The sequence below is a fragment of the Phascolarctos cinereus genome, unplaced genomic scaffold, assembly GCF_003287225.1.
Source record: "Phascolarctos cinereus isolate Bilbo 61053 unplaced genomic scaffold, phaCin_HiC Scaffold_3;HRSCAF=262, whole genome shotgun sequence".
Classification (NCBI taxonomy): Eukaryota; Metazoa; Chordata; class Mammalia; order Diprotodontia; family Phascolarctidae; genus Phascolarctos; species Phascolarctos cinereus.
This window is the reverse complement of record NW_027555736.1, coordinates 37,255,839-37,282,383: the sequence shown is the minus strand read 5'-3', so window position 1 is coordinate 37,282,383 and position 26,545 is coordinate 37,255,839. Positions and strand designations below refer to the sequence as shown.

General features: G+C 35.7%; 1 protein-coding gene across 4 annotated transcripts in view; it reads right to left on the bottom strand.

Annotated features, from left to right (window-relative positions):
- WAPL (WAPL cohesin release factor) overlaps window positions 1-26,545 on the bottom strand; it is a 104,859-nt gene that overhangs the window by 35,092 nt on the left and 43,222 nt on the right. For 3 of the 4 annotated variants that reach the window (XM_020994577.2, XM_078150773.1, XM_020994575.2), the window contains exons 6-8: window positions 4,453-4,548; window positions 3,101-3,253; window positions 2,639-2,775 (exon numbers count right to left, since the gene is read on the bottom strand). In XM_020994577.2, the coding sequence (XP_020850236.1) occupies window positions 2,639-2,775; window positions 3,101-3,253; window positions 4,453-4,548 (386 nt within the window). The remainder of the gene's footprint in view (window positions 1-2,638; window positions 2,776-3,100; window positions 3,254-4,452; window positions 4,549-26,545) is intronic. The other variant, XM_078150774.1, reaches the window with a different exon arrangement.

The following is a 26,545-nucleotide window of genomic DNA, read 5'->3' as shown; positions in this document are numbered from 1 at the left end:
TGGCCACAAAGATAATAAATAATCGGCAAAGCAGGGACTTGACCCAGGGCTTCTAATTTCAAATCCACCAAAATTTTTTCACTGCACCACATCGCTTCTATGTAAATGAACACCAAATATATTTCGGATGCTCCATCTCACTCCCAAGAGGTCCCTTTCCAAGTCTAATTCTATGATCTGATCATAAGTGCTTAAAGTCACTATAGCCAAGCAATGGCTTTACCAATCATAACCAAATTAAGTAAAATAGGAATGGTTCCAAATTAAAGAACATTATGCTCATGTAAAAGCTGGCTGTCTTAAGCCTTTTATACCATGTATCTTGGCATCTATGCGCTACCTCTCCTTATGATTAAACCAGTTGAAAGACCTTTAATTTTCTTAAAAAGGTTAAATAACTTGTGTAATTACAAATCCAACATTCTGTGCTATAGACACCATCTATCACTTGCAATTAGGACAATTCCTTCTTTTGGGGGGTATAATTTCTTTAAACCCTATGTTTCAACCGAAATGCGAAGTTTTTATTTCTGCACAGGCTGAGAAAACTAGGGAAATGAGGCGGAGAAGTCAATAGAGGAATAGTGGTACCAAAGGAAGACTGTCATGTCAGAAGATCTGGTATTTGCCTTGCAGGAAAGAAAGCTTTATGAAGAATGGGCTAGGGTGTGGCATATGACTACCATCTCCCTCCCTTTATAACTTCCTGAACTTATTATTCCTTTCCAAAATGCATATCAAGAAGCTGAATTTTTATGAAGGGGTGAGAGGAAGAGGGAGGAAGAGATAAGAGGCAGCATGGCCTCATCACACTAGATAAATCATTTATTAAGCACTTACTATGTGTATACAACATCTTTCCTAATTTACATTGCTATGTTAAGTTAAAATATACTTGTATCCAGGTGGAAGGAAAATACAACTAATAATAAAATGTTTGATGAGACACAATGATTGCAATTTGCTTTAGCTATTTGCTAAACTTAGGAATTTAAGGTGGAAATTAGTTGGTAGATATTTGGTCCACATGCAGGTAAAGTTTAGCAGGAATGAGTATTGCACTGTATTTTACTACCGTCAATGCCAGCCAGATTCCACTGTTTTGCCTAATGGGATAGGCTAATAACGACAGAAACAAAAAGACTCAGATTTGATTCTAGTACTAGCTATTACTTTCCTGTAGCTCAATCCTGACCTTGTATCAATAATGCCACAGTTTCTCCAGCAGCAATATCCCTGACTTTGCCCAAAAGTCAAACAAGGCTCTTAAATAATGCTGGTTTCCTTTCCTTAGAAGTTACAGGACCTAACATGAGGTATACTCTGTACATGTTTCCAGCTAGACCCCAGAACCAATGTACACTGCTACAGTAGAGCTATGTAGTCACAAAGACCAGTGGACTGGCTGTCACTGGTGAGTTAGAGGTAAAACTGCTGAGGCAGGAAAATATAAAATCAAAGAATTTCCAGAGCCATCTAGGTCTAAACAAGCAGAAACTGATGAACAATTCCCTTTATATCACCTCCAACAAGTATTGCCCCACTCATTCTCTGTTTCAATAACTCCAGTGAGAAAGAACTAACTACCTCCAAGGGACAGTACCATTTCACTTTGAGACTGCTCTAATCAATAGAGGTTTTATGTTTACAACAAGCCTAAACTGGGCTTTGTATATTTTTAATACATTGCTACCCAGTAAAGAAAAAGCCAGCTATCCCATTAACCCCTCCCACACACACAAAATGTTCAAATAATTAATGGAAATGTTTTGAAATAATGGAAACATTTTAAATTAATGGGTTTTAAATTTCAAAATGTGGATAATATTCTAACAGAGAGTATACATGCTATACTTTTTATACCACCATAGTGAAGACTGTTCCACCTAATCTGATAGCAGTCATTTGTCTATGAATTGCAATATTAACTAATCCATTTCACTGTTAAGTTACATCAAAGCAAATTGATTAATTCTGCTTTGAAAATTTATGTCTGATTATAATATAATTGATATTTATGTAACATTTTGAGGTTTGTAAAGCACATTTTATTCATCTCATTTTATCTTCATGTCAACACTGTGAAGTAGTTAACACAGGTATTATTCCTATTTTACAGATGAAGAAATTGAGGCTCAGGTTAAATTATTCGCTCACAGTCCCACATCTAAGTAGTGTTAAGAGGCCAGATTTGAAGAGTTATCTCTTGACCCATTAACTTATCAGGCTACTTGCTTTCATCAGAGCACACTTTGAAAATAAGAATCCAGATTAACAACAAACTCTAGTGCTCTAGTGCTGAAACGCAATTATGGAATTTTAGAGTTTGAAGGTTTTAGAGAGGAGAAAATTCAGCATCCTTTCCCCTCTTCTCTCCCAGTGTGATCAAGATCACATAGTTAATTAGTTGCAGAGATAAACTGGAAGCAGTATATTTTTGTCTTAACTTACCTTTTCTAAACCAATTGGTCTGAAGCCTGAAACTCTAAAACTAAAAACTATCCCTAATAATTATCCCTAATCTATACAGTTCTATTAAAGTACTTTGAGGGGAGAAAAAGGCTTTTTCTAGAATACCTGTCATCTAAATATATATAACATAATGCATAAGCTAGTAATATGAAAATAAAAATCTTACCTAAGGCAACGTGTGTTTAGAGGCTGTGTGCTCTTTAAGCCACTTAACAAATACTCAATATCATCAGTAAACTCCTGATTTTCACCAAATTCCACTACATCGTTGAAGTGCTTCACATGCTGAACAACAGTGTATAACTGGAAGAGAATAATTCAGTAGTGTTGGTCTCTTTTGCAACCATGAAACAGGAATTTCATAACAATACAAACACTGGATTTAAAATTTTTTGCATAATATGTTACTTTGAGAATTCTTTATAAATTGGATTATAATATACTTCAAAAGTAGAAAACAAATATTTTATAAAATACTGAAGGATGAAGGACAAGTTTATTTTTGTTACATGTTTCATGATTGCTTCTATTCAGGGTACCAAATCAGTATTTGTGATAAAAATACGGCCAATGAATATCTATATCCAAAAATCCCTCATCTAAAATAAAATTATACACATCTGCTTACTTCTTTGTCTTCTTTCCTACATTTCAATGCAGTTACTATTTCTTGGTAGGGTTGAGTAGGTATCGTCACAGTTTTTATTACTTTGGGTGGTGGTGCAGGAGCCTTAAAAACTCCATCATCTCTCTGAATTGCCTCCTTTGAAGAAAGCCTCACCTATTAATAAAAAGGTATTAAATTAGCTGTTCTAAGCATGTACATACATATAGAGTAACACCACACTTATCCGGAACTTAGTTATCCGGCAATCTCACCCATCTGGAACACAGCAAAGAAACAGGAAGCAAAAAAGGCCTCTGAGCAGCTAAAACAGATGTTATAATGTTCATGCACTAAGTAAAGCTCATGCACTTTACTAATGAACGGCCCTTAAACTCAGAACCTATTTAATCTTATATTATACAGAATTTCAATGATTTTGGTTATTTGGTTTCCAAGCCCATAACAGATTAGAAGTAGCAAATTAGAAGGGATAAAAAGGAGTTGCTACAGAAAGACATATGAACTGTATCAAGAAGTGAAAGCTGAAAAGGGGAAAAGATAAAACCTATTTAAAAAAAAAATCTCAACCAGAAATGGCAACTATGAATATAATGCATATTTCAAGAGTTCCAAATAGCTGAAATTTTGCTACAAATGTAGCAATATTAATTTGTGGATAGGGAACACATGAATTATTCTTTCTGAACAAAATAATTATCACCACAGTCCTTTGCAAATAGAAGGTTTCAACTTTAAAAAGTTTGGAATTAGCCCACTATTACTGAGATGTAGGAAGCATAATTTACCACGTGGAAGATAGCATTACCAAAAAATTAATATAAAACTCAGCAAGTAGAAAAAATGCCTCAAAATTTAAATTACTTAATTTTTGATGCTATAATAGAATAACATTTCATATCTGAAAGGCTTCTGTCTTCCATACTACTCATGGTATTACAAATAAAAGCTGTCCAATTTGGAGAGACATTTAGTATCTCCAGGGCTTCTCCATAATACCCTAATCCAATATTACCACAATGTCAGAGGAATTCAATGGAATCAGTGATGGTAAGGGTTAAACGTAAACACACAATAAATTCAAATGAATGGTTAATTTATTAGAAACTTCAGATTATAAACATCATTTAAGATGGTACTAAATCAAGATAAAAAGTAACTCACTAATTCTTAAATGTTTCCTGTGATTACCTCTACATCTTCTCAGACTTCGATAAATTATACTATAAGCTTTCTAAATTTCTTTTAAAATTTGATTTCTACTCTTTTATTTCTTATACAACACTAATATAATTTGAGGCAACCCTGCCACTATTTAAGATGAACACAAAGATCAAGAAATACAGACTACTTACTGCGACACTCTGAGTTTTCAATACTGGTGGGGCGGGGAGTTCCTCTGATTCTGGATGGTTCCAATGTCTAGCATTATACACAGCTTTTGTCGGTGACTAAAAATGAAGCAAGGAAAAAAAAGTTTCATGTTACTTTGTGACTTCTCATGATTCAACAATCATTTACTGGGCTGCTAAAGAAAAAACAAAAGTTAGTAAAGAAATCGTCCTCACCCTCAACAAGCTCAGAACTTAGTTAAGGAAAATGAAAAAATACATAAGACGTGTTTGTTAAAGAGTTTTTGTGTTGGTTTGGATTAACGGTGAGTTCTTTAAAAAGGAGACATGTAAGAAGGATGGATAGTAGGTGTTATATAAGGAAAATGACAGGATCAGAGTTTTGTATAGGACAGATTGGATTTGGAGGAGAAACTAGAGGCAGACAAACCAGTTTGGTGGGTATTATAATAGTTCGGGAAGTAGAATGAACACAATACTGTGATTTAAAAGAGCTAGTTCCGAAAACAACAGTTTTATTTTGCATATCATATGATCAGAAAATAAATTAAAAACATAGGTAATAAGGTTCTGACCTAATATGACAGCACTGGGAAGAGGACAGATGAGATCACTAGCAATGGAAGAAGAATCACAGTGACTTAAGGTTATAAGGGACCTCAGAGGCTAAGTACCTGTACCTCAAAAAAAAAAACGGCCCCTCTTATCAAGTAAGACAAGTAACCTTTCATCTCCTCAGAGAATCCCAATAAGGGGAACCCCATCTTGTCTCAAGACAGTCCCTTCCAATTTTAGATAATTCCAATCATTAGGAAGGCCCTCCTCATATTAAATATGTATCTACTTCTCTACAACTTCTACACATCTGTCCTTTGCGGTCAAATACACCACAATGGTAGTAGAACCAATCAATACCCGTTGACGATTTTCTTTAATAGCACCAGGCAGCCATGCAACCCAAGCGGCAGCTGGCAGGGATCATCCAGGGATGGGCAAGGTAGATTTGGTGGGTGAAAAGATGGTTAAAATCTTTGATGTGGGGCCAGACTCTCTTAGGGAACCAAGCAAAACTAGAAGACTAAACTGAAAAAACTGGAAGGATCATTCATTCATTCAATAAACATTTATTAAGTGCCTATCAAGTGCCAGGCACTGTGTTAAGTGCTAGGGGATACAAAAACAGGCAAAAGACAGTCTCTGCCCTCAAAGGAGCTCACAATCTTAATAAAGGAGACTGTGTGCAAACAAATATAAACAAAGCAAGCTATCTATGGGATTAATAGAAAGAGTGAAAGCACTAGAATTAAGATTGTTTAGGAAATGTAGTGGGTGGGATTTTAGGTGGGACTTTACAAGCCTGGAGCTTGGGGCAGCTAGGTGGCACAATGGATAGAGCACCGGCCCTGAAGTCAGGAGGACCTGAGTTCAAATCCAGCCTCAGACACTTGACACTTACTAGTTGTGTGACCGTGGGCAAGTCACTTAACCCCACTGCGAAGAAGAAGAAGAAGAAGAAGAAGAAGAAGAAGAAGAAGAAGAAGAAGAAGAAGAAGAAGAACTGTAAACTAGTATCATTCAACACGAGGATAAAGTCATCAAAGATTATCTATATACTTGAGAGGCAGCATGAAAGAACAGTGGTCAGAGACCAGAAGATGCAGATTCTAGTCTCTACTATGCCATTTACTATATGCAAACTACAATGCTGGTAAGTCCCTTAACGTGTCTCCACAATTTTCATCATTTCATTAAAAGGAAATTGGAATGGAATATACCTTATGTGATCTAAAGCCATTCTGAAGTTCTATAATGACTATTCTTATAGTTGGTGCTTCATTAAATAATTCAAAATTATGAAGAATCATTTTTCTTTTATAATTACATTAATTATGTTTAAACAATACTGTGTCTGTTTATTTTAACAGTTTAAAATGAATTCCAACCAAAAACAGTAAAAAATTAAAAAATTCCTACGACTTAAATTAGCTTCTGATACTTGAGAAGTTAACAGTGTTAATTTGTAAACTGGAACATTTCCTTCTAAGTTATTTTCTCTTCAGGCATCAAACATAAGTGCAACATAACATGTACTTGTAATAAGGAAGAACACATTGTGAATATATTGAATAGCTGAATAATTTAAAACTATTATATAACTTTCCCTTTAACAATAGTTCCAAGTCTTACATGCTTAATATAGGGTTTAATCTCTACAGAAATGAAGTTGAAAAATAAAGAGACATCAGGTTATTAGTGCCTGAAATTAAAATAAATCATATGCAGATTTCTTACTTCGGTTTTTTTAGGGAAAAAAAACATTAACCACAAAAATTAGTTGAATCTTAGTATACGGCTCAAAACATCAAAACATGTCCACATATTTAAACTTAATTAGACCCACAACACATATCTAATTTTCTTTCACAAATGATAATCGAAAAATCCCACATACCTCAACACTAATTTGTGCATGCCCCCCTCCCCCCCCAAGCAGCACAGGACACATTTTATTTGTATGTATGACATAGCATAAAATATATTATAATGGACATATATGACTGGAAAATGGGTCTGTTATAGCGTAACAATGAAGCTAAGGGCATCAACAAACCGTTAAAACAACAAGAGCATGTTGAGTAGATCTTATATCGACAATCTACTGAAGGACATGGATGAGAATTTGATATGTGGGAAAATGGTAGATGACTTGCAACATACATCTTTGGAAAGAATACACCAAAGATCTCAGATCTAGTCAAAAAAAGAAAATACAGTTTTCTTCCTTATATGAATCTATGTATGTTATCTATCCAGACAGTGACTATATATGATGGAGCTAGACTTGGTGACAAGATATCTCTGTTCAAATGTTTGAAGGGCTTTCTTGTAGAGAAAGGATCAGATTTGTTCTGACCAGCCCTAGAATGCAAACTAAGGAACAATGGGTGAAAGTTACAAAGAGGTCAATTTAGGTTTCAGGTCAGGAAAAACTTCTCAACATTAGAGCTATATAAAAGTGGAATTACTTCTCTTAAGTGGTGGTATGTTCTTCTTCCTTACAAGTACTCAAGAAGAGGCTGGAATTCCTGGAATTCCTTTCAGTTATACGCTACACTAGATAGTGCCTGAAGTCCCTTCCAAATCTTAAATTTTGTGATACGTAACCATATATAATATATGCACCCGTGTGTGTGTGTGTGTGTGTGTGTGTGTGTGTGTGTGTGTGTGAGAGAGAGAGACAGAGAGAGACAGAGAGAGAGAGAGAGAACAAGAGCACACACATGCTATGGTCACTAATCCCAGGCAAATTTTCAGGGAACCACATTAATTGATAAGTTTCATAATTAATAGTTACTTTTAGCTCTATAACTAGATATGCCTTACGAACAAGATGGGATGAATGATAAGTGCAGTACGGTTAGCTTAAACTAGCTAAACAACTAGACTCAAACACCAATGTTAATCTTCAGCAAGGTCTTTAGCAGAAGATTATAAGGTTCAGCTTCAGCCCTATTCACATCTATTTATGACTTATAATATGAAGGCATAGATGGAACGTATTTCAAATTTATAGAAAATAAGGAGAAAAAAAGCTAATATGTTGAATGACAGATGGAATTTAAGAAGATGAAAAACTTCCCTTCTCTTGCCTTATTCCCTCATCTGTAAAATCAGATGTCTTCTGAAGGTTTTCCCAACTCTAAATTTATGATCTTATAATAAGGGAAAAAATCCTGTATGTGTATTCAAAAAATCAAATGCAAAAGCACAGAACTCAGGAATAGAGAAAAGTATGGTTAGAAAACAGTTCATGGGAATGAGGTTATATAGTACAAACTTAATGAATCTTCAGTGTAGTATGGTAGCAAAAAAAAAAAGGCGCTAAAAAGATATGAGCTAGATTTCTAAGAGCAGGGAATAAAAGAAAAATTACTATAACCACTGTATTTTGCTTGGGTTAGGCCACATAAAAAGATAAACTGGAAAAGAACATTTTTGTTTTCACAATCTAAAGAGCTAGGTTTGAAATCAAGCTCTGCCCATTACAACCTGCTTAACAATGGAGATGTTATAGCCTTTTTAGGCTTTGTCATGTTTGCTCACCTATAAAATGAGAGGGTTGGACTACATGATTTTTAGGACCCCTCTTCCAACACTAAATCTTATGACCCCGTATGTGGAGAGGAAAAAGGATGATGTGAATATTCAGAGCCATAACATCCAAAGGCCAGTGGAAGAAACTAGAGATGTTTTAGCCTGGAGAAGCTTGGGAGGTGAAGTTGATAACTGTCTTCAAGAATTTAAGGGGCTATCACATGGAAGAGGGAGTACAGGAGTTTCCTATTATAGCAAAAACAGAAAACATTTATTAGAGGTGCTGTTGAGGGGATTTCTAGGGTGAGGATTGGTCTGCTGAGTTCTCTTCTAATTCTGAGATTAAATTATTCTAAGATTCTTAAATTTTTCCCTCATACAATTCTCTGGAAGGCTTATTGTTGGGTATCAAGCTCTCTCAGAATCTGATACTAAGATAAGACTAAGAAATAGCCCAGGAAAGCAGATTTTTTAAAAAGCTATGCATCATATTCTTGAAACATCTCTAACCAGCTTAGCTTCTCATCCCAATATTCTCAATCACTATTTAAGAAATAAAGTCTATATCCTTTGCATTTTAAGATAAAGCACTACATGATAGCAGATCAACTAAACGACAACACTGAATTTCTACATAATCAGACAAATGTAAATACATATTAGTTAAAGAAAACACTACGGGAAATCTAACAAATGGATACAATTAATTCTCATCATTCGTGGTAGTTAACTGTGCAAAGTTGCTGTTAACACTCAATCAGAAATACCGAACCTGTTCCTTGGGGAAATACAGGGTTAGGTTCCTGTAAGCCTTTGGTCAAATTTACTTTAGCAGTTTCAGGAGTGGCCTCATGTAGATAACGGTGAATTTCCCCTTCCTTTTTCTGGATGTATCATAACATGGATTCATTAACATTGAACTCATAGCCAACAGCATTATAACTCATGCCTGGAGGAAGTTTATCTAGCATTTTTTTTCCATAAGGCCCATCACAGCCTTCTTGTGCTTAAGAACATCAGACTCCACTTCGTCATTAAAGAGTGAAATCACAAACAAAAAGCACAAAAATGTAAAAAGCATGGCACTAAATACGAGGTGAAAAGGACATTTGTTTACAGTATGAGAGCTGAAACAAGAACGCAAAGCATCACCTCGTTCAACCTCAAATGAGATCATGCACGTCGGGGACTCAAAATTTTTTGTTGCTCTGGATATGTCCTCAAATAACCAGAAAAGTACTTCGAGTATAAATTAATGAGTAGGCAAATTCCCAAATACGCAATCTGTGAATAATGAGAATTGTATACAGTAAAAATCATACCATGACACAAAAGCACTTGACAGGATTTGGTATAGATGTAGAAAAAACAAAATGCAAATTTACACACACAAGAAGCTAGCTGAAATTCGATTCTCACAATTGCCAAAGGCTGAAGGCCGTTGTTGAATGACAACCATATTTACAATTTGATTCACAATAACTTTAAGGGCAGAGAGGATTTCTTATTTCATTTCCCTATCAAGCAATACTTTAAAAAATATTTTATAAACTTTTAAAGGAAAAGGAAGCCTGTGAACCTCAAACAATTGTCACAGAATCACGCTTACAGTAGAAAAGACCTCAGCAGCAGCCCTCTATTTCAATTTGCATTTGAAAATTATCTTCTCTACATGACCAATAAATCTTTATTCAGTCTTTTCTTAAAGAGCTAAGTAAAGGAAACCTATTTCCTCCACAAGAAGAATCAGCAGATCACCCAGAAGATCTACACTGAGATCACTAATTGTCAGGACCAGGTTTTCCCCTACATGATCTAAATTTGCCTTTCTGCAGTCTTCACACAATCCTCTTTGTTCTGTATTGTGGAGTCAAATAGAACTAGGCTAAACTCTTCTTTCCACGTGTCAGCCCTTCGCCTACAGCTATCACATCCCTTCTAAGTCTCCTTAGAAGTGGATTAAACCATCCTAGTTCCTTCAACCCATATGGCATTAACTTGAAGCTCTTTACCAATTAATCATCCCCCCTGGATACTCTTCAGAGTAATTTATTAACGTCCTTCCTGAAATGTGGTGTCCAATGCTAAACACAAAACTCTACATGTGCTCTGCAAAAGAGGAAAGGGCATACAAAAGACTACTACAGGTGCCTCTTCATTCTGGCATTTGCTTTCCTAACTTCTCTACCAGGCCACTGACATCCTAAGCTTACAGTTCACTAAAACCACCAATGTCTTTAAGATATACTGGGAAGATAGGCTTCTCTCATCTAATTAGAGGGAAAGCATGGTATAATGGTTCTAGAACTGGAGAGTCAGGAAGATAAGGGGGTTTTAAATGTGCCTCTCACACTTACTGGATGCATAACCCTAGGCAAGTCACTGAAACTATTGTCAGCCCAGTCTCCTATTAAATGGAGATAATAGCTGCATCCACCTTACAGAAGGAGCAGGTTTTGAAGATCAAATGAAATACAGTAATGTATATGAAGCACTCTGCAAACTTCAAAGTGATGTACAAATGTGAACTATTAACTTATATTGATGAAGTACATTTTTTAACCCAAAGATGCAATTTTACATTGATCTAGACCAAGTCTCCTTAAATTTTTTCCACTGGTGACCCACAGTTTAATCAAATTTTGCCTTATTTCATTCATTTCAAAGTTCAAGTCTGGTTGTCCTGACTCTGTCACCCAGTGTGAGAGCTATCCCTTTCAGCTTTATGAAGCATGCAACCCATGCCTTCACTCAAGTCACTAGTAAAAATGCTACAGGGCACACTAATAGAGACTTTCTTCTAAGCTGACAAAGGACCATTAATGATGATTTGGAGTCCAACCAGATATGAATTTCATTATGCTATCATTCGGTTACATTCTGCCATCTCACTGAAAAGAAATGCACAAAATACTACATCAAATGCTTTGTTAAAATCTAGGTAAACTCTGTGTTGTACAGTTCCTGTAATATACAATTTTTGCAAGCCTATTAAAAAAAGGAAGTAAGATTTGTCTTTATGACCTGTTCCTAATGAAGCCAGACTGGCTCTCTGTGATCACAATAGCTTCCTTTTCCAGATATTCACTAACTACACTATTATAATAGTCCTACAGTTTAGCCAGGATCCAAGTCAAGCTCACTGGTCTACAGTTTGCTGACTTAATTATTTTCCTTCTTATGAAAATCAACCACCAAAGTTTCACTACCCACCTATTATGTGCCAGAAAATGTACAAATGCAAATGAACTATCCCTGCGCAGAAGCTTACTTTCTAATGGGGAACAACAAGTGCCAATATAAGAATACACACACTGTAAAGAGAATAAACACAAACAAATACTAAATCGAGAGGAAGCAGTTTGGGAAGGAGGGAGGCAGCATTTATTTGAGGAAATGTCCAGGCCAGCCACAGTCACTTTCTTCCCCACTTTCACACTGTCACCTCCCCTGTTAGGCCCCCACCCCGCTTTGCTCTTTGCAGCAACTTCTCCAGTCTCTCACTAGACTGTTAGCACCTTAAGTGTATTACATTTCTATGTCCAGCACTTAATACAATGCCTGGCATATGGTAAATGGTTAATAAATTATCTGTCTACTGCTCTCCCACTAGAACCGTGGCTCTACCTATGGAACAGCCTGGGCATCAACGTGTAAGCTTTCACTTGTTCTTGCCTAAACTCACGACTCCATATTATTTCTCAGAAAACACCCCCGAACCACGCCCCCTTTCATATGCCCTACACCTTTCAGTTCCCTCTTTATGTACTGTCTTCCTCCACCAGAACTTATATAAGCTCCACATGGGCAGGTGATATCTTATTTTCTTGTATTTACATTACCAGCATTTAGTACAGCACACTCAGCACACAGGAAGTGCTTAATAAAAGTTTTTATGATTCATTCCTTTGTTCTTTGATTCTGGAAGGTGGCATCTGAGTTTGAAGGAAAGACGGAATCTTCTCCCAGGTGAACTAAGGTGATAGCTCAGTGAATAGACATCAAAGGAGGTAGGATGCTAGTATTGCTGTGGAAGTAGAAGCAGCAAGATTTGACAACTGACTGGATGAACAGCAAGGTGAGGAAAAGTGAGTAGTCAAGGATCATGAAGACTGCAAGAATATTATGCTTTTGAAAGAAATATTCAAGTATGGAAGAAGGTCAGCTTTAGGGAGAAAATGAGTTGTTTTGGACATACTACATGACATGTCTCTGGGATATCAAGTTCAAAATGTCCATGAGGCAACTGATGACGGCAGAAAGAAACTCAAGGGAGAGCTCGGGGCTCAGGATGTAGATCTCATTATTGAAAACAGAGTTTTGAATTTTCTAAACAGACTTGGAATAGTAAAAATCTTTCTCTCATGTGTCTGCCAGAGAGAAAAAAAGTTTGATGGATGGTATTTTTTTTTAATAACAAAAGGTATTTACTTAAAACTTCTAAACAGATGAAGCATAATATGCAATAGGTTTTGATTTGAGAAGGCTTCCAAACAGAAAGGGTTATCAATTATTTCATTAAAATGCACAGGGCTGTCATTAAGATCTTGAAATAATATCAACTATTTACCTCGAGCAAATCAAACTCTTCAAACCTTATTTCCCTCATCTATTAAATGAGGGGATTAGAACAGATCTGGATCACCTCTACAATTCCTTTAAACTCTATGCTTTTATGAGTGACATTAATCCTAACTTCCCAAAGTTCCAACGCATATATACTTCCAAATTGCCACTAGCAAGCTTATCTTGACTCAATGTTATAAAAACAAAACTGAAAGACACTGACTTGAAATACACTGAAAATACTCAACACAAAAAAGGAAGAACAGTTAATACCATGTTGAAGAAAAAAGAACTCTCCAAATTTAGAGACTTGTTTCATTGGCATTATGCAGGGAAAGATCCTCTTCAAAGACTTGTTAATAACTATGAGAGGGCAGACATAAGTCTTTTCTAAACTCTGTATTCCCCTGCACAGTGCTCTGTATACTTAGAGAATGTGCTGAATACGGTCACAACTAAAGGAGCTAGAGAAATGATGAGAACTGAAATACACAATCCTCCAAAATAGGTTTGTTATGTGTAATGCAGCAAAACAATAACAGCTGATTTTAAAAAATCCAGGTATGTGGATTGCTCTTTTAAGGAAGCTCCTACAACATATTAGAAATTCAATAAACACTTCTCAAAAGAATAAAAAGTAGCCTATGAATATGGATATATGTAGAATAATAATGGAAGCCAAAGAAACACAAGAGGAAGAGTTCAAGTGGTATTAACATGCAGGTGGGGAAAAAAATGGATTACTCCAAACTAAATTGGTCCATATGAGAGATTAGAAAGCAAGCCAAATAAAGGATAGCTGAAAACTGAAAATGATATTAATACAAGTAATCTCAAGGCAGTCACGGAGAGATATAAGTGTAGCTGGAAGCCATAATGGAACCGAGCCAATTCTTAATGCTAAGGATGTGGAATTAGCTTGGGATATTAAAAAGGTTTTAATGGATAGTCTCCTAATAAATCAATGCAATATTTTTAAAATTAAGAATTTCTTATTTTTAATGATTCTTCCCAAAATAAGGAAATGGGAAGCCTTTTTAGTTTTCAGGGTACTGACCCACAATCTACCTTGGACACACACTAGTTGACAAGTCATTTTTAAATCTCTTTTAGCTTTAGCTTCTTCATCGATAAAGGAGAAATACTAACATCCCTTTTGGTTTTCCTAAATATTGAGATAATGTATGGAAAGTGCTAGTATGAGTATTAGAAAAATGAACAAAGAACCTTATGAACATAAATACCAACTCAATTTAGTTAGGGGGGCAGGAATGAATTGAGAAAAAATATACAAGAGTTAAATTTAACTGTTAAACAGATCTTCAGGATCACCAGAACTCGGAGAAACTCAAAATCTAAGGCTCTTCCTACTACAACATCCTACCTCTCATTCTAGAATTACTGAAGAAATCTAGATAGTATTTCATGTTGCTGACCAACCCCTCATTCTTGAAATCTCTTTGCTTGGCCTCCCTTAAGTCTTTCTCTTAACCCTCCTCATCCCTCAGGAACAAAAGGGATAAGAAAGATAGAAGCAAGCTGGTACATACTAAAGCAGGAGCTGTATAAAAGCTGGGAGGGGGAAGGGAGAAGAGAACAGGGCTGTGGGGTGTACGGGACAGAAAGGGAACAAGGCAGCAGTAAGAAGCCAAGAGGTGGAGAGTGGGGGACGTCATTACACTGATTAAGTGGAAACGAAGTGAATGAACTGGATATTTAAGTCTCTGATAAAGTTGAGAGATGTACCATAGTTTGGCAGATGACAAGAAGGATGGGAAGTAGGTGATATAGAAGGATTAAATAATCCTGGAAAGAGGAAAGGTCACTGAAGGTTAGAAGAATAGCTGAGAATCAGCAATGGGGATCAAGGTATAAGCTCCTTGAGAAAAAGAGGTCTGTACTGTATTTATCTTTGAATTCCTCTGAGTAGCACAGTACCTTGTACATAAAAGGCACTTAATGTTTCCTTAACTGGATTGAGAGATTCAGATTTTTTCTTTTGTATTTTTACACTATATACCAACCATTTTCAGCTTTTTAAATATTCAAACACAATAAAATAAACTTAATGCTGAAACTAAACATGGTGGATGAAGGGAAAAATCTGGTTATTTTTGTTTCCTAAATGTCTGGATTCTGGATCACCAGAAACATACTTTATATGGTATTAGAAAGAGGATTTGATTTCAAGCTAGACACACTCTATGACTTGATGGCACACAAATGGCCAACTGCCAGAATTATAGTCAAGTTCACTAAATGCTTATAACTTGATCAGCTAGTGGTATAAAATTAACATTTCCCCACTAAGCTGTAGTATTCTGGGGTTTTTAGAAGGTTCCATTAAATATCTGAAAATTTTAACTCTTTCAGGTAATTATGTTTAAAAGAGACGTTGATACTTGCACTGCTTTGTTTAAATTATGTCATGTAGATTAGCTATAATGTATCTAGACATACAATAAAGTAAAATTATTTTGTTCCCATTTTAGATCTACAAGTGACCTTAGACGTCAGCCAGTCCAATACTTTATTATTCAGAGGTGACAAGTGAGGCCCAGAGACTTTATTAAAATTAAGAGTCTCAGGATTAATGCAGATGTGATATTCTAGGCCTCTAGATTCCTACCATTCAAATAATTTTTTCATTACACCTTGCTGCTCTCAGAAAATCACTAATTTTCTGAGTTAGAAGGGACTGCAGAGACCAGATAGTTCAAACACATTTGAATTTCCTTTCTACTTCATGCCCTGCTTTCATCCATCCACAACTTTGTTTCAAGGACTTTTGATAAAGGGAAAACTTCCCAAGGCAACTCACTGTATTTTAAGGGGTCTATTCCATTCCCCTTGGCAAAGGAAATAAATTAAGAGTTGAGCTCTGCCTACTCTTTGTTGGCCATTATCACATCCCATCTACCTCAAGAGACCTACCAATCCTCTACCTCTTCGATCCCCACACCCTTTTCCCCTCAATATAAGCTAACCCTTCCTCCCTCACCCCAGTTCATTCCAAACTTGTGCATTCCTGACACTATTCTCGTATTTCCAAGCCACACTTCTGTACTCCCAGTTCATTATATTTATACTATCTCTTGATCTCTAATTTAGACAAATGCTTTTCCCCATCAGAATTCCATGACTCTGAAGAGTTTCTTTCACTCCTAAGTGCTTCCCATTAACTCTTGAGCTGACTCCTACACAAAATCCTAAGCCATGAGACCTAGCACATACCCACTTCCAATCCGTTGTAAGATCCGTCCATTTTAATCTACCATTCTCTCCTCTGCCACAGTCTCAATGTGGGCTCTCATTACCTCACATCTTTTAGGCACAAAAGTGGCACAACTGATGAAGCTTCAGGGTTTGGAATCAAGAAGACCTGAATTCAAATCTAGCCCCAGACAATTATTAGCAATGCGGCCCTGGTTAAGTTATTTAACTTGCTAATCACAGTTTCCTCATCTGTAAAATGGTGATAATAAAAGCTCCTACCTTCTAAGATTGTTGTGAGGATCAAATGAGATCATATATATATAAAGCACTCTGCAACCTTAAGCACAATATAAACACATGCCATTAATTATTATCTCTATTACCACCCCCCTCCACTCCTGGTCACAGGATGGCAGGGAGAAAAATGTGGTCAGACCTACACTTTAGGAAGATGACTGACAGCTAAGTGCAGAATGGATTGAAGAGGGAAGAGACTTGCAGCAGGCTTTTTAGTATCTTCTGAGGGAGGCTAGAAATCAGGCAAGAGATAGGACATGATGGAATGTCCTTTGGTCATTTTAACAGCTTCTTAGTCTTTCCTAAAATCTGAAGGTTGGAATGGCAGTTAATAATCTGACTATTGTCTGAACAGGGCATAGCATAGTAAGATTTATCCCATTACATCCTGCTATTCTTAGGAAATGCTTCATTTGACATGTCAGCAATAATTCAACCCCTGCTTGAAAAGCCTAGTATCTAGGACCTCATTACTTCCTGAAGCACATCATTGTCTTTTCTAACCACTTTTCTTAGAAGCGTTTTCTTCTACTGAGCAACACCTCTTCTTACAATTTTCACTCATTAGTCTCAGTCAACATTTCTGCCAGCTTAAAACCTACTCAGTTTTCCAAGTTCAGATGAGATGCCCCTTCTTCCCACAAAAATCCACCTATATTCACTAAGTGCTTCCTATTCCATGTGCTGGAAACACAGTGAAAGGCAAAAACCATCCTTGTCTTGCAGGAACTTAGTCTGAGGTAGGAAATGGCACATAACTAAACTGCAAATTGAGATATATACAAAGTAGATGGAAAATAACTGGTGGCCATTCTGGGATTAGGGGAAAAAAGAATATTCCATGTCACTCATAATGCCAACTTCACTCCAGTTCCCCTAGTGGAGCTTTTAGCCTCTAACTCCTGGATTGGCCCTTCATTATACAGGTATCATAAGTGATAATACCATCACCCTCAGTTTTCTAACAACTTCCAATTCCATGATTCTTTCTATAGGAGATATCAAAATGGGAAATGAGCATCAAGGGCCACAGACACTAGAACTGCCTTTCACTCATGGCCCCAATAGTCTTGAAAGAAGAACAGAGAAAGCTGAATTTGGGTGCAACTCTCCATTTGTTGTCATTACTACAGCTGTCTTTTACTACTTAATATCCTATGGATAGCAGCATAGAAAATCCTTAACTGAATGGTGGTCATTAATCCATCCACCCAATTTCTACCATCAGCTTATTTTATTAGCTATACTATTGTACACTCTAGATCTTAACTGTATCAGGTTTCATATTTGTGGGCACATGGTGGCATTCATTTATCATCTAGATGACTGGGTACTGGGCATGTAATAATAGTGCTTTGGGGACATCTGATTCTGGTAGCTTTTCTTCACACTGCAGAAACCAAGGCTGCAAAGAAGGACTGATTTTCCTAAGTCTTGGCTTTTGTCCTCTATGATTTGTCCCAATATTTATTAGTACAGCCAGGCCTGGCAGCCAGAAATTCAGATTTTAAGCAGAAGACTAAAACTGAGAAAGGAAGCATTCCTTTCTTGCCTACCAAAGAGAAAGAAGAATAGGATATAGTAGGGGTGGGTGAGGAGTTGCTTGTTAAGAGAATGAGACAAAAATCTAATTCAGAATTGTTTTATGTTTTGAGATTAAAATTAAGTAACCATTTAATAATAGCTGACATTTATATAGCTCTTTAAGGTCTGATAGACTCTATACGTCATCAACAAAGACTAAAGTTGCAACAGCATTTTCTCCATTGGAAAGAAATGTCCACATCTTTCTTTGCTGACACAAATTCTCAAAAGAATACGTCAAAAGTAGGGAGGTTCACAGCCAGCCAACTCACTTTTTCACAGTGATTCAAGAAAACATTTACTAAGGTATACAGCAACTGCCATTTGCATTGGTAAGAATCTAAACCAATCAATCTCTGATTCCTTAAATATTGTAAAGAATAGCAACTTAGAATATTAAGTACAAAAAATAGAGTTATTTCTTTCAGTAATTTAAAAGGTTATCATATGGAAGAACAGAACAATGAGAGGTAAAAGGAAGCTGGCAAACTATGTAACACATGATTATTTATGAAAAATGAATAGACTGATTTTGGGCAAGAAAAAAGGAAACCGTTCACTGTTGCTTATTGCTGAATTGAACTGGGCCCCTCACTGTGTGACAACCTCAATAGAAACACATAAAAATCAAGAACTTAATGGAAAAAGTCCTCAGAGATGTTATCATAAGTTTTGCTCATTTTATTTATTTTTAGTATTATATTACTGTGGATTTTTACAGCTTAGTATAATTTACATCTGACTTATGAAAACAATACTTCAAAATTTAAGAAGCTCTCCAAGCTTTCTTACTATTCTCTATATTCCACACTGCTTCCTAAAGGACCCAACAGATATATTTTATTTGACATACATGCACATTATATCTTTGGAGGAGCCTGGACTGTTTCTGCTGCAGTTCTTCCTCCAACATTTCTAAACCAAAAGAGGTGACAAAGCACCGAATGCGCCATTACTTATTACTCCATTCATTTAGAGTGCAAATCCCTGTACGAATGGGAAGCTACATGCCACAATCCACCTTTGCAGGGTTTTATTTCAGTACGACTGTCATCAAAGATGCATAGTAGCATCTCTCCTCATTCGTGTATATGGTGCTAAGGATATGCAATCATCAATGACCATACACAGTACATTAATATACCCTTACTCTTTTAATTTGACTCTTTAGAGCACAAAATCTTTGCTATTTTCTTAATTAGAAACTTTCTGAAATTACATTTGATGAAGTAATTCAACATGAAATCTCTTTGCATCAACTACGATTCATTTTAAAGACATTTACTTAATCACTAGTCTTTTAAAAAGTATAGAAGAGCCATAGCTTCAAAATGACCCAACAAATCCAATAATGGCATTAAAATTCAAAACAGACCAACAGTAGGGTACTTAACTGAAGAAAGGGATTTTAAAAAGCATTTAAACATCACCTTAAAGCTCACTTCAGAAGTTAGAAGAGCTATTAAAAAATATTGACCTAATGGGCTATTATTATTATCCCCTTTGAAGAACTATCACTTCTGAAATAAAGAAGTAAAATTATTTGAAACTCTTTAAAAATTTTAGATACTAATACTAAAGAATTATCTATTACAACATCTTCACAGTCATAACAGCTGGTCTTGTGGTGTGTTTGTTGATTAGAATTATAAATAATATGCTCCTAAACTCTTTTTCCTGAATGTCAAATAATATAAACCTAACATGATACTGCAATGCAAGAATTTGGAATCTGGGAGATTAGGGGCATTTTTAAGTATGGTAAGAAAAAGACTAAAATAAAACTTGATAAGGGAACAAAACAAACTGAAAAGTTACAGACTGGCTTTCCTCTATATATTCCATAATTCTATAATGATATAACAACCAAGTTATTTCCAATGCATCTTCTGGACAGTTATAAAGAATTTTTTTTTGTAGAAAGTTTGCTGCGTACAGATCAATAAACCAACGACTCACATTTATATGGTGTTTAAAGGTTTATAAAGTACTTGCTTCAAAATGATACTGGTGGTTAGGTAGCTTAAGTGCTATTACCCCTACTTTACAATGAGAAAAACTGAGGCTCACTCTAGTTTTAATAGCAAAAGGTCATAAATATAACATTTGATACATACTCCAAAATGTGCTACATCACAAGATTAAAAAGGCACACAAAATTCTGGGCTGCCAGGTAACTAACAAACATTACAAGCTGGTTGACAGGAAAGAAACAAAGTTCTAATACAATGGCAGCCCTGGTTTACTTCTACTTTTACTACAATATTCACAGAATCAGAGATTCAAAGACCAGCTACTCTCTGAACACCTAGGGAGAGAACAATTGCTTTTTCCCTTTCTTGACGTAAATCAAGACCTAAATCACAGTTTGGCAGGATAGCTATTATAAATTTTATATTATAAATCATAAATTAAAGAATTATAAAGAATCAAGGCTAAAGCAAAGTAAGTGAGAATGACTACATGGAGTAGCAATACCCCAATACTCTTAAGCCTGTGGGACTTAGGTCTTTACAGAGAAATTTTACTACCTGCCCTTTTAGAAGCAGAGCGATTCAAACCCATTTAAGATTATTTTAATAGTTAAAAAGATACACAGAAGAAAAACTGTCAAGCTAGAGAACCTATTCAGTCCTCATATTAAAACACAATAAAAAACCACAACCTGAAAAAATGTTCAATGTCAAATTCACCAAATACCATATAGTACTGATCTAGTTATCCACATTTTATATTTAAGCAATGTTACAAAGACACAGAAATTTTATTTTGTTAGTTGTAAACATTTTAAATTTATCCTTTTTACAAGCCAAGTATAGTATGCAAGGAACTGTCTCCCAATCATCGAGTCTCCTTAATCACTTAATCATCATTAATCACTGAAAAATAAAATCTTGTTAAAACAATTTCACTGAGGTTAATGTTTCCATCTCCTGAGAATCAAAGGTTTAAGGTTTTTCAATAACTCTAGTATATAGTTACCAATGTAAATTTAAGTACTCTCAGGTCTACACAACAAGAAGCCAAAAGGGTGCTTGCTATCTTAGAAGCTGTTTTCATTTGTGGGCATGACATTTGGAAGTCAATCTTTATTATCATTTTTATCCATGTTAGATCATAGATGGATCTGCAGAGAAAATATTATTTATATCTGACAGTGGCAGAATACTAATCATGGTAAACAAAACAATGAAGAGTACCTTTCCGACCAGGGTAAAAAATCATAGAAAAATCCCATGATTAAGCTTTAGCAGTGAACTTCCAAAATATAAAATAGTACGTAATAGAAACACAATTAGATATAAAGGCAGAAACAACAAAATTTTAGAGATGGAAGAGACCTAAGCAAAGAAAATGACTGTCTAGTCATCCTCACTTTCCACATGGGCATACCCAGAAAAGTAAAATGATTTATTCCCAGCTATGTAGCTTGTTGGTGGCAAAACTGAGACTAAAATTCAATTTTCTTCACTTTTAGTCTTCAGAGTACTTTCCATTATACCCTGATGGCCCTAAAATTCAAACAAATATGAAAATGTTTTCTAACAAGGACTTTACTACATTTTTTCGAAATGTTGCCTATAAAGCAAAATTCCTTATAACGAACATTATGTCTTTCAACTGACTTCTATTATAGAATCATTCATCCAACAGGGAAAAAAAAAAGTATGGTGGATAGTGGAATACAGAGTAGAAATGGAAAGTAGAGGTTAAACATGAACAGCAGCACAAGAGTGAAAATATGACAGAAAAAGATGTCATACTGTGGATATTCCAATTTCTCCCTATTTTTCTTGGCAAATTTTTTCTACCAGAGTAGCGAGCTTGAAATTGCTAAAATGATGATTGCTCTCACTGCTCTCCACAACTGTCACAGCCACATCAGTTCCAAACCCCACCATACCAAATTAGAGAACTAGCTTCTTCTGGGAGCAGGGCAGGATGGGACTTTACGAAAATCCAAAGAGCTTTCCTGTCATCCTTCAGTTTTTAAATTAATGGAGCAAGAGTTTACAATACAAAGCTAATGTTTAAAATAATGCAAAATCGTGGGGCAGCTGGGTGGCAAAGTGGACAGACCACCAGCCCTAGAGTCAGGAGGACCTGAGTTCAAACCCAGCCTCAGACACTTGACACTTACTAGCTGTGTGACTCTGGGCAAGTCACTTAACCCCAAATGCCTCACAAAAAAAGTGAGAACACAACGCAGAATTACAATGCAGGTGTCATGAATACACCTAAGTTACACTATTGACTAGTTTTTGAGAAATTTACTCTGAAGCTCAAAGACCTCTAGGTCTAGGCTCAGAGTGACCCATTTCATCCATCACCCCCGCCCCTCAAAGCTATCTCTGAGATTCAATATACTCTAATGAGAAAACAAGTGTTGTTATCTTTAAAACAGGCTCCAGTTTTGATTTATCTTTTTATTCTTTTCCAAGAAATTATCTATGCTTTCTCCTATGCCCATATCTGCGCTAAAGCTGCTATCAAAAAAAAATCAGTATTTAATTTAAAACAACTTCTTATTAATCTCATTTATCTTCTGACTTAAAGGTCTTCATTGGAATATGTGATGCCATATTTTAGCAGGGAAGTCGTTAGTCAAAGAGCTTTACTTCCCAATCAAATCACAAGTCTGTTAAAAGAAGATGTCTCACCTCATAGATCTTTGACTATGAAGTTAGTAATGTTTCCTGGGTATAAGACACAGGACAGTGAAAAAAGCAGCATGTCATTCACAATTTGAAACATGAATCACTCTAGAAATGAATGTATTTCTAAGGTATAGAGCAAGGAAGAAAAATGACCAAATTTATTAAGTGTCCCACAAGTCCTTTACACTGGGAAACAAGGTTCAGCAAATATTTTTATTTACTGTAATCAAGGTTAAGGGTTTCTTTTTCTTATACCTTTTAGAAATGATAAATGAAGTACAATTCTTAAACTTGCTGTGACTATTATTAATTAGTTTCTATCTTGACATTTCCCTAGGGACGAACAAAAATGCAAAAATTACTGGAAGAGAGAGGAGCCAGACGCTCTATGGATGAGAAAGACACATTGTCTTAGGGATCAGGGAGACCTTGAAAAGGTCAATTAGCAAAATCTCAAACAAATACCCACCCTTCAAACTGAGCCATTCAGATCCCAATCCGGAAAGCATTTATTAAGCTTCTGTGTACCCACATCTGACCACAACTGACAATATTAGCTGTTCTATTACTCACACTCCCCTGTCCCTCTAATCTCCCAGCTTTTCACTCCTGCCTATGCCTCCAGTCTCTTTCTATTAAATCCTGACCCCAACGTCTCTCCAAGGATAAGGTACTATCTCCTCCCATTTTTATGCCTAAATGAATCCCTCCATTTTTGTCCTTGATGTCAAATCCCCTCCAGGAATTTCCCTACTCATTCTCATCTTCAATCTTTCCTCAAGCTCACAATCCATTCCCAAAGAGGAACACATTTTTTATTTTACTCTGATTATCCTCATTCTAGTCTTGATTCTCTTTTACCTGAACTACTTCATTTTGCTCTACTATAAAAGACACTGCCAACAGTCATAGCTGATGTCCAGAATAGTTGTTAATATATAGATGCTACATATTATAGATATTAATCTTCACTAATGGTTCACTATAATGATATTCTCTAATCCATTCAACAATAATAAAAATTCTAAGTGAAATTCCATTATAATGCAATATTTCAAATGAACAAATTGATAGAGTGCTTTAGAACACATCATAAACAGGTTTCAGTGTACATTGAAATGAATTAAATTAGAAAAGACAATATAGTAACATGATTTATTCACTAAATACTGAATATTTTTGCTCAGAATATTCTAAATGCCCAAGAATATTTGGTTTAGTTAAATCAAAATTCCATTCAAAACACTCTTACTAGGGCCATTTTAACAAAAGGCTTATTCTGAAGACTGTAGATCATGTAAAATTTTATACACACACACCCCAAACACATTTAAACACATATAATTTTACATAATCTAAAACTTTCAGAATGTGTATGTGTACTAAATAAATCACCTTCTAATTTAAAAAGCATGGTATAATTTTCTTAAAACCTCAATACTGCACACGCACACACACACTCACATGCATATTTCATTTCTACTAGACATCTTATTGCTAAATATTCCAAACCAGGACAAATGAATCCTGCTATATAGATTGTGAAGGAAGAAACAACTAGTTTGATTAGTTAACCAGGTAACATGTGTGGATAACAGGTGAGAAAATATAACGGGAATGACAATGCTCACTCCTATCCCACCCCCCTCAAAAAAGATGCAAACATTTTTTATGAGTATCAGATCTCAAGGCTATTAGGAGGCAACAGACCTGTGGTTCAATACTTTTCACTTCTATAGTTAATGACCGCTTAACTTTTGCACAGTCAGAAAATCAATGAACAGAGCAAAGGAGAAAATGGAAAGAAGGTATTATGGAAATAGTTGTTTCTAGAATTAGGAACTACAATACTTCAATGCTGGAGAGAGACAGCAATTTGTGCAAGTTTGTTTTTTTTGTTTTGCTTCCAATATTTATTTATTTGTTTGTTTGTTTGTTTATTTGAGGCAACTGATATTAAGTGACTTGCCCAGGGTCACATAGCTAATAAGTGTCAAGTGTTTGGTCTGAGACCAGATTTGAACTCAGGTCCTCCTGACTTCAGTGCCAGTGCTCTATTCACCGCACCACCTACCTGCTCCGCGTGTATGTTTTTGAAGGAGAAGTGTGGGACAATAAGGTTATTTTCATAAGGCAAACTAAAATTAGTGTGTCTTCAAGATTATGTCCACTGATGTTCCCAGTACTTTCTTTTTACCAGTGGAAAAACCAAAATACTGGTTTCTTGAAGTTATACTTGCTATTTCATCAAAAAGAAAACATTTTTTCTTTCAAAGGATCCAAATATTTTCCCAATAACTTCTAATATACTTCATACGATGCTTAAGAGAAAACTACCTTCTGAGAACAACTCAATCTTCATCTCAAATTTAGCAGCTACGGAAATATTTATATTAGGACAGGAAGCCAGATAAAATTATCACCTGAAATGGTAAAAAATTATCACCTGAACAGTAGTTTGGCAGAAAGTAGGTTTAGACCAACACCTTACACAATATATTAAGATCCAAAAGAATACATGACCTTAAACACAAAGTCACATCATATGGCGGCACAGTGGAGTCAAGAGGACCTGAGTTCAAATCTGACCTCAGACACATAGCACTCACTAGCTGCCTGACTCTGGGCAAGTCACTTAACCTCAACTGCCTCGCCTCCCCCCCCCCCCCCCCCCCCCCCCCCCCCCGCCCAAACCAAGTCACATCATAAACAAATTAGAGGAACAAAAAGAAATTACCTTTCAAATCTATGAATGGTGAAGAGTTCATGACTAAAGAAGTGATAGAAAGGCTACAGAAAAGAAAAAATGGTGAGTTTTGATTACATAAAATTTTACATTTCGGCATAAATTTAATGTGGTAAAAAGTAGAAGGGAAACAGGTAACTGAAAAAAATCTTCAGAAGTTTTTTTTTGGGGGGGGTTAAAGCTCTAATATATATAATTGATTCAAACTTATAAGATTAAGATAAACTTCAAGATATGCAAAGAGGCACTCAATCTATCAACAATCCTATGAAAAGATGCTCCAAATCACTAAAAATTATAGTAATGCAAATTAAAGCAATTGTGAGATTCCATCTCATACCTATCAAAATGGCAAAGATATGAAAAGAGGAAAACGGCATGCTGGAGGGAATGTGGGACTAGCGCACTGCTTATGGAGCTGTGAATTAGTTCAGCCAATCTGGAAAACAATGTGTAACTATGCCACAAAGTCATCAAAGAGTGTATACCCTTTGACCCAGACGTATCACTATTTGATTCATACACCAAAGAGAACAAAGAAGAAATAAGTACCAAAAAAAAAAAAATTCACAGCAACTGTTTTTGGGGCAACCCAAAATTGAAAATCCAGGGGAATAGATAGAGAAATCATAGCTTATGAATGTAATAGAGTAATACTATGCTAACTTTATGAACTGACAGTGAAGTGAGTAGAATTAGAATAATTTATATAATAATATTATGAGAAAAAACTTTGAAACACTTGTCTGTGCAACAATAAGCCACAAGTCCAAAAGAATGAAGATGGACCACACCACTCACCTCCTGATGGGAAAGTGATGAATTTAAAATGCAGAATGAGATGTTTATGGACATAGCTGATGAGGGAATTTCTTCTGCTGGGCCATGTAGATATATAATGAGAAATTTTTTTAAAAATTTACTCAATGATGAA